The 9,741-nt window shown below is 36.1% G+C and overlaps 1 protein-coding gene across 1 annotated transcript; it reads right to left on the bottom strand.

Annotated features, from left to right (window-relative positions):
• Positions 1–4,544: 4,544 nt before the first annotated feature.
• Positions 4,545–5,265, bottom strand: LOC149215875 (aspartyl protease APCB1-like). Its single transcript, XM_089391107.1, has 2 exons — positions 4,948–5,265; positions 4,545–4,765 (listed from the first exon to the last, which is right to left on the bottom strand). Exons 1-2 carry the CDS (start codon positions 5,036–5,038, stop codon positions 4,671–4,673), a joined length of 186 nt encoding a protein of 61 aa, XP_089247233.1. The 5' UTR covers positions 5,039–5,265; the 3' UTR covers positions 4,545–4,670.
• Between the last annotated feature and the right edge of the window lie 4,476 nt (positions 5,266–9,741).

Genomic DNA, 9,741 nt, shown 5'->3' with positions numbered 1-9,741 from the left:
AATTCGATGCATTTGGAATAGAAAATGCTAAACTGTAATAAATATATACAAGGTATTAATGCCCTGCTAAAGCCTACAATAAAAGTACAAGGAATTGTTAATTGTCCAAAACCACTCTAAACCAACTCAATTGTTAATGCCATCCAATTGAGATCTCGACTATTCCATGTAATGCAGCTAACTCACGGATAAACGTACTTAAGGCAACTATTAGTGAACATCGACATTTCACAACGCCAAAATCAGGTGTTACCAGAAAAAAGTTTTCGTGAGGAAAATGGAAACCCCAGCAGGAAACTCCGGTTTCTTAACCCATTATCTAAGAAGTTCTTCAAAAGAAAAACTGCAGCCTTTGAAGTATAAAACCGAACTTTCCATTGACCACCGATCTCTTGCCATGAGGGCATCAAACTTTGTGAACTCTGACGCCCTCATTTTCAGAGAATTTGGTTTTAAAGCAGAGAGCAACTAAATTTGAGAAAAGATGAAAAAAAAACAATTAGAACTAGAATCTTTGCAAGCAGGGATATTTAATAAAACAACACTGATAACTCAACTTTTGGATAGCAAATCAAACATATCAAGAAATTAAAGCGAAGATGCGGTTTGATAGAATATATTTAAGACGTGGTGTAAACAATCCTCTCAAGAAACATAATGGCACTTCGATATATAAACAGCCTCTCCAGCACCAAGCTAGGTAGATCGGTACTGACATGTAATACGATGGTTAACAAGAAATGCAGTTTATACATATTTTAATGTCTGGACACCAATATATTCAATGGGACCTATACAAAAAATTCTATAAACAAGAACCACTGTGAGGGTCCCTTCATAAGCAATAAACATAAATATAATTTTTGGCATCGCTACATCCAATTCGAATAATGAGGTTAAAGGATCTTCAACAAACAGGAAGAAATCAATGCTTACGGATCAGGCCTCTGAAGTCTTCACAACACTGCGCTTCCAACGAGAACGGCTGCGACTGCGCCACTGAGCAACCCGATCAAGAAATTCTTGGGAGCGTCACTCTGTTTCATAGGGGGAGCTGTTGGAGGCAGGGGCATATATGGCGGTGGTGGTAGAGGTGCAAATGAATATGCACATTGCTCATCTAATGCACCATATTCCACAGTGTCCAGATGATCCGGAACAGACGGGGATATCTGAGGATACAGGGATGTAACAGGGATACCTTGAACTGGCATATCATATGATTGGGGTTTGGACACTGCCCAGTTGGAGGAAGACACATCGTGGGTCTCAGTGACAGTACGGCCATTCAGAATAAGGGGCAAATGGGTGTCGTTGATGCTACTGCCCTTCAGATTAAGGGGCAAATGGATCTCACTAATGCTACTGCCCGTAAGCTTGAAGGACACTTTCAGGATACCATATGCCCTCCCAGATGGCCTCCATAGCTGCAATGCCAAACTTTCTTGCGCATCCCTATCAGTCACATTGCAGATCCTCCTGATCTCATTCAGCATTAGAGTTGTGGTTCCAACTAATTTTGTTTTGATGGGAGCTGCAGAGAGGACTTGAATTATTATCGCTGCATTTGGGTTATTGAGCAATTGGGCCTGTAGAGGAAGGCAAAGGGTTTCATTCCAGACAGGATCCAGTCCTGAATTTTGTAGGGTTTGTGTAGATTTCTTCACCAGCGGATCTATCCAAGCAATGGCATATGGATTTATTTTTTTACCCATTAAGTTCACATTTTTCAGGCCCTCTGCCGCTATTATGGTCAGCTCCAGCCTACTGTCGCCCATTCTTCTCTCCTTTGCCGAAAAACGGAATACAGACAACCACTTCTGGCAATTCTGCTTCAAAACACTCTATGAACAAAGAGATTTTTCTTTCCCCAATTCTGAACAGTGGCATTGCCCTGCCTCCTCACAAAAGTCTATATTTCATGTTCCGTACTCCCAAAAACTCTGAACACCCATCTCATTTTCTACTTTATAGGTGTCTAACTGCAGCTGTTCTCATGATGTCCATTGCCGCGCTTTCTTCTATTTTCTTTAATATTTTATCTTTTATTTCTTTGTTTATTGTCATTGTTTACAGATAACTTTCCATTAATTTAACAGAATTTGTTTCGTCAATGTCAATTTCCATTTTGGCCGTTGGATCAAATTTGAATAGTTGTATAAAGGTAGTGAACCCATCATAAATATTATTTCTGATGATTTTAAATTTTAGCTTTTTAATTTAAACATATATATTTATAATAGAAAATAAAATAAAATAAAAAATTATTTTCCATGGGTCTGAAATGGTATTTTTTACGAGTTAATTTTAATTAAAATTAAGGAAATTTTTTAAAATTTAATATGTAGAATTTGAGTGTAGAGGGTGTTGAATTTATTTATTCATTCAAAAATGCATTGTAAATAACAAAAAATTCATTATTGAAATTGTTTTGTCTATAAATTATACTATGTCATTTGTTTATACATTATTTTGGTAATTTAAAAGTATTTTATTATTATATTATCAATAATATAATATTAATTGTAAATTTACTAATTGAGTGTGTTTATTACGCCGTAAGGCGTTCCCTCTTAGAAAGACATCCCTAAAATGTGACGTGTGCGATCCTGAGCCATTGATTCTGTATATTAGACGACTGGGGTGTTTTCTACCATTGGTTTAATCTGTTTTTTTTTCATGGAAAAATGTTTTTTTTCCCACTGGCTGGAAGACAGAGAGGGAGGATCTGGCTATGGGCCATGAAAGGCCAGGCCTCCTGGCGATGAGACTCTTCGCAGTGACTGAACCGACGAAACGTATCTTTCTTCCCTGGTTTCGTGTCTTTCTTCCCTGCATGAGGGCCGCGTAGCCTTGTGCTATTATATCAATATTTGTACTCGTCTGCTTCACACATGGGATTTCTACTCAGAGGCGATTGGGGTGTTTTCTGCGGTTGGTTTAATCTGTTTTTTTTTCATGGAAAAATGTTTTTTTTTTCCCACCGGCTAGAAGACAGAGAGGAAGGATCTAGCTATGGGCCATGAAAGGCCAGGCCTCCTGGCAATGAGACTCTTCGTAGTGACTGAACTGACGAAACATGTCTTTCTTCCCTAGTTTCGTGTCTTTCTTCCCTGCATGAGGGCCACGTAGCCCGCGTAGCCTTGTGTTGTTATATCAATATTTGTACTCGTCTGCTTCACACATGGGATTTCTGCTCAGAGGTCTTATGGTTGGAAAACTCTTAGCAGTCAGTGTTTCTTGCCCTTCTTTCTGTTATGGTTTCTGATTTATGTTAGCCCTTCTTTCTGTTATGGTTTTTGATTTATGTTAGGTAACTGGATTTAATATATGCGAATGTGTGTGCATAATGTTTTTTACCCGATCTGCATTGGATTTTATATTTTTGAAAAAGATGCAATTGCTATCCTTTCAAGGAGTAAATGTGAACCCATCATCACATTAAACAGTCGTTTCCCTACCCATACCTACTCTGTAGTTATGTAGCAATCTCCTGATGCTCATATTACAGATAGAAGGCAATAAAATTTTCATCTTTCGGGTTTCCTGAAATAGCTGCAATTTTCCATCATTAATCCCATTTTATGAACCCTATTTTTAAGATTTGGTGCAATAAGTTTAAATCGATGTTGCACAAGACTGGGTGTGAGTATTGGGTATTGGGTATGGTATGATTAAGGATGAAACATTTTGAATTACAAGTAGGAGTAGTGGTTATGGTAATTTTCCTTTGTAGTGAAGAGTGCTGCCCTTGAAGCAAATTTTAAGAGTTGTCTGTTCTTTTCAGCTTTTAGGTTGCTTGGGTAGCCTTCCAGGTTTTTAATGCTATATATTTCTTGTGGAGGAGATTATTTGCTCTTAATAGGCTGTTAAATGTGATTCGAGTCTTCTTTTTGTGTGATTCAATTCTGTTTTTTGTTTCTATATCCTTTTACTGGAGAAGACTATTTACTATTAATGGGTTGTTCAATGCAATTTGCCTTTCTTAAGTGTACTTTTCAGCGCTTTAACAAGTAATTAATTGTACAAAGATAGTTTCTTTACCTTCTTTTCACATACATTACAAAATATATTTTGATTGCAACTCAAAAGTTTTAGGTTTTACATTTCTGATTACTTGTTTTGTGGTTGATGAGGTTTACAATCTGTCAATCTGACAAGGAAAGAAAAGATTCAAGTTAGGAAATATAATCAATATCTCTAATATCTAAATGATTCGTGGTGTCATGATTGTTCATGTGAACCAAAGATTATATTAAACATCATCAAATATGAGTACAATGATATCATCTAAGCAACCTCACCAATCTCTTCCATTTTAGTTTATTTAGGAAGTAAAGACAAGAAAGGGAATAATTTTCTCTGTATTCAACTCCAAAACATGGGCATTACTGGCAGTGTTTTGATCAGATGGAATAGCAAGGCACCAAAAAGAGGAAGTGGTGATGTAGTACTGAGGATAAATTATGAAAGATTCCCTAAATGCAAGTTCATAAAAAATGTAGATGCAACTACTCCCTTGTATAAAAATGCAATCAATGGTGTACTTGGGAAGAGTCAGTTACTAGCTCTCATCTTGCCATATCTCTTACATGTACAAATTCATAAGAAAAATAATAAAAACTGCACTAAATCCTATAGAATAAGAATCAAAGGTAAAAGAAGAAGGTTCAGAACTTGGGAGGATTTTGGCAGTCTGAGCGAGCCCATCCAATCTGGTTTTTCTCATTGTCATAAACAACAAGGTGCTCTTGCAAAGAGATATCTGCAAAATGCAACACACTTTTGTTACTTTATCTTAATGCAATCACCAACATGTAGATTAAGAACATGCCTTAACTGCTCTAGATACAAGCCCACCCAAGGTCATTCATGACATGCTTGTAGAAAAATCAGACTGACAAACACACAAACAAAAAGCAGCAAAACAATATGTTGTTTCATTACCTCCAAGAATATTCGTGTCCACATTACCGATTGCAGTACCATTCAAGATTCCCGAGCAGACGTTACCTTTTTCCTGTGCATTGAAACTCATTCAGCAGTAATCTTTTTTTATCATAGCAATCATTAAGCTTAATGAATAAATAGCTTCTTCAACCTATTTTTCCCTCGCCAACAGAGTGGTAGGAATGAGTGTGATGAATCTTGCTCCAACTGATTCCTAGCTAGGTTTTCTTTAACCTGTCAGCATTGCATTATTAGAAACAGACAAATTCCTTATAGTACAAGGGAAGGGTAATTTGTGATACTTACAGCTGAAAGGAAAGCACTATAAGCTTGATTTGTGAAGTATGTGTAGGAGCTACCACTATCAAATATTGTTCTTCCTAGTCTTTTTCCATCTCCATCTTTGTCAAGGGGTTTGTTCCCAAACATCATCTGTGCAGCCCCCACATCATAGTTTTTTCTGTAAAACAAGAGAACAATATGATAATAGAAGTTCACAGATTATTTTAAATAACAAATTAAATAAAGAAAGTTTATTTTAAAGGGATTCCAAGTTCATTCTTAAAGCAGAAGACATGGGAGTTGTTTCTAACTAGAGGCCCATGATGCAACTCAGTGTCCCTAATACCTATGAATTATGGGCCAAGTCTAAAATGCAAGATGCTACAGTAAGTAAATAGAAAATTGGCTTTAGGATGGGAAGATACTTGTCAGGGAATATAGTTAACTCGTAGGAAATTCTGGACTGAGCTTCAAGAAAAGATATGAAGGTCTCTGTTTATCTTCAGGGTGAGGAGTTGAGGAAATAGGTCGGTGTTGCTGCATACATAGAGTGCAACTCAAAGACTCAACAGGTATACCATCTGATATGTGCCATGTTCATATTTGCCTTCCATGAAGTGTTGTCATCTAATTTCTGTTTATCTTCTCCAGTTTAATACTCTTAAATAGTGGTTGCTTGGTAGCTTCAAAACGTGTGCATTTTGTGCAAAGAAGTGACCTTTTTCTTAGTAAAATATGCTTAAAGTGTTCCCAAAACTGGCCTCTTTTGGATGGATAATGTAAGTGTATCATCACCGCTATAATAATAATACAAAACAACAGAAATCCCCTTTTTAACCTGGAAAAATTATATTAATGTACAGAAATTACCAAAGTAAATTCATAGGACTTCCAAATCCATCCAGAACAACTAACATAAAGCAATTAGATATATCATGTTTACCTTTTGCCTGCTATTGCCCTCTCAATCAGATAGTATGATAATCTTGAACAGTTAACTTATTACTTCTCACTGAAAGAATTTCATCAGCATGTGATGTTTGTAAAATTGGTGAATTCTCTGATGACATCTCACAGTTCAAGCATTTTACAAAAGAAAATTGAAAACATTCTAACCTTTGCTGCCTGCTCTACATTTTTGAAAACATTCCAACCTCTGCTGCCTGCTCTACATTTTATGAGACATATATCTAACTTGTCAGGCTGATTCAGTGGTGAATTTTATTCACAATGCAGATCTTCGTCAAGATAAGCGTTATTTGGTCGGCAATCTGGGTACTACACCAATAACAACTGCACAGGTATGTTTGTTTCATTTTGCTTACTCTCGATATTAGATTGTTAGGTTGTTAATAATAGGGGCAATTCCAGTTTAGGTGAAGTTGCTTAGATGTTCCCATGTTTGGGATTTTAGCTTGCACAACTTTAGAATTTAGATGATGGACATGCTTAATAAAACTGCATTTACACCCTACATGCTCCACGAAAAGATATGAAGGTCTCTGTTTATCTTCAGGGTGAGGAGTTGAGGAAACAGGTCGATGTTGCTACATACATAGAGTGCAGCTCAAAGACTCAACAGGTATACCATCTGATATGTGCCATGTTCATATTTTCCTTATGCCTTGAAGTGTTGTCATCCAATTTCTATTTATCTTCTCCAGTTTAATACTCTTAAATAGTGGTTGCCTGGTAGCTTCAAAACGTGTGCATTTTGTGCAAAGAAGTGACCTTTTTCTCCGTTTATCACCTGTAGATATGAAATGGAAGTATGATTGTTCTTAGAAGTACTGAAGATCATAACCTTAGTCTTGTTAATGTTTAGAATGATAAGTCTATGTTTGGTATTGAAGATCATAACCTTAGTCTTGTTAGGGTTCACTGTCATAATCTATTTTTGGTTTGAAGATTGTAACCTTAGTCTTGTTAAGGTTCAATGTGATAAGTCTATGTTTGAGATCGAGGATCATAACCCTCGTCTTTTTCAAGTTCACTGCCATTAGTCTATGTTTGCAAAAAGTTACAGACAACATCCAAGGTCCAACTGCCTCTGAAGGCCTTGAGAAGATATTTGGTTCTTTATGTGGGAATTGTGCCTTCAATACTATCACCTTATTTCTATCCACAAAAGTTAGAAATTTATGCAGTGAGCTGTGTTATATTAGATGTATTTAGACATGGAAACTCCTTTTCTTTTTTAAATAAAGTACTTCCTTTGATTATTAGCATACAAATGTGTACAAGGAAAGCTATACAAAAGCAATGGGCTGTAATAAACAACCACCATGACCTAAAGGCCTAAGAGACATGTCACATCTCTGTCTCTCCCTCTCTATTTTAGTAATTTGTGTGTCTTCTAAAATCAAACAAAATCTCACCATTGAAAGGATGGGTGTTAATACATGTAAGTTTATGAAAGAACAATTCGATAGGCTGAATCATGCTTGAATAGGAGAAGTTGGAAGACTGTAAGATTACGCAAATATGGAGAACATCATTAAGAAAGCCTCCTCCATGGGAAATAAGTTTAGTAAAAAGAAAAGTAAGGATTTGTAATTTTCACAAGTCGGAATGATGATTAAATGCAAATGGGCATGCAACAAAATTTAATAGGTAAACCTCCAGTAACAATTCTTGTTATATTTCTCTCTAGTACAATTTCTAAATTTAATGATATCATGTTTGTGACTAAAGAACATCAGCAAGGTTGCTAGTACTCAGAAACAGGCTTTGCTTTTATCTTTGATGAGTCAAAATTTTCTTGGGCAGAATTTGGCAAAAGAAATTGTAAGATGGAGGCAAGTTGTTCAGCGCCTTTATGAGAACAGGGCACAGCTGAATTCGATATCTATGCACCTTGGAGAAAGTGTTAGGTAATTTTTTCTTTACTACTCGTTCTCGGATCATCTTGCATGCAATTTAATCTCTATTTTGTTATTGAATTTGCAGTTGTTTCTCACTACCTTTATCTGACAATAGCCATTTTTTACTATATAGCAAGCAGTTGCAAGCTAAATATGATATTATGAAAACCCTGTTCAGAAAACAAAAATTCCTGATGGCCTGGGTTCCACATCATATACAAGTGTGTTCCATTTGGGTTTTGGTCCTGATGGCCTGTTTGTATTTCTGGTATCCGTTTCACTTTCCACTACATATGTAAAAAAAAGCTATGCAAAACAAATGCCAAGAGATTAGAAAATACTAACTCAATAGTTTGGATTCTGTTACTATAAAGATGCCAGTACAAAATGAGTGGCTTATCAGCATTACAAATTATCAGTCACTCCACAAACTGATATATTATCAAACAGATGTTCACCTTCAGAACAACGTAATTTAACAGCAGTTTACATTTTCCAATTAGAAATTTCTTCACCGTGGTCAGCCCACCCTCCAGCAAAGTGTAAAAAAATCCAGCTAAAGATGAAAATTATGAAAACCCTGTTCAGAAAACAAAAATTCATGATGCCTTGGGTTCCACATCATATACAAGTGTGTTCCATTTGGGTTTTGGTCCTGATGGCCTGTCTATATTTGTGGTATATGTTTTACTTTCCACTACCACATTACTTTTATCTGGTGGGATTTTACATTTCTTTGGCTGTTTTTGAAAATGAATTCTTCCTTATCGAAACATCTGGTTCTTCTCATTGCATATATTCAAGATCTTCCAAGCAATGCCCAATAAGCTTTTCTAGGTAATCTAAGGACTTCAAATGTTTTATGAGGAGTGATCTCATAACACTGTGTTCTTACTACAATCAATTTACCTAGGGTCTTGCAAATAATGTGATTGGCCACCCTTATAGGGATCTTATCATCTTTCTTGGTTTTAGAGGTGGTTTTCTGAATACCTCTTCCCAACAGAGATTAGAGATGATGCTCATCTCTGCTTGTGTCTACTACTGCATCAAAATTTCTCTTGCCCATTGTTAATGTAGGTACCTGTAAGCCTTTATTAAAGAATGTATTGTTTTTGCATATATTTGTTTTATTGTGAATTTATGATCACCATGTTCATCTTCATTGGCATTTAGTAGGGGTTCAAGGAATCCATACACCATTTTCATGGAATGCTTGTCTTGAGCAAGACTTGGCCCCTTTACTTTTAACTTTTCTGTCCCTTGAGTTTCTATCACTTAGCTCAAGGCTTGTATCTTTTTGAGGCCTCTTCCTTGCCAGTTAATTGGTACCCCACATAGGTATATGCTGTAGCGATCTCGATTCTCTATTCCATCCCCTATAGATATGAAATGGAAGTATGATTGTTCTTAAAAGTACTAAAGATCACCTGTAGATATGAAATGGAAGTATGATTGTTCTTAGAAGTGCTGAAGATCATAACCTTAGTCTTGTTAATGTTTAGAATGATAAGTCTATGTTTGGTATTGAAGATCATAACCTTAGTCTTGTTAGGGTTCACTGTCATAATCTATTTTTGGTATTGAAGATTGTAACCTTAGTCTTGTTAAGGTTCAATGTGATAAGTCTATGTTTGATATCAAG

The sequence above is a fragment of the Pinus tabuliformis genome, chromosome 1_1 (genome assembly GCF_031772625.1).
Source record: "Pinus tabuliformis cultivar Carrire ecotype Pingquan chromosome 1_1, CPIR1, whole genome shotgun sequence".
Lineage (NCBI taxonomy): Eukaryota > Viridiplantae > Streptophyta > Pinopsida > Pinales > Pinaceae > Pinus > Pinus tabuliformis.
The sequence above is the reverse complement of the archived record's forward strand: the minus strand, read 5'-3'. Positions and strand labels throughout refer to the sequence as shown.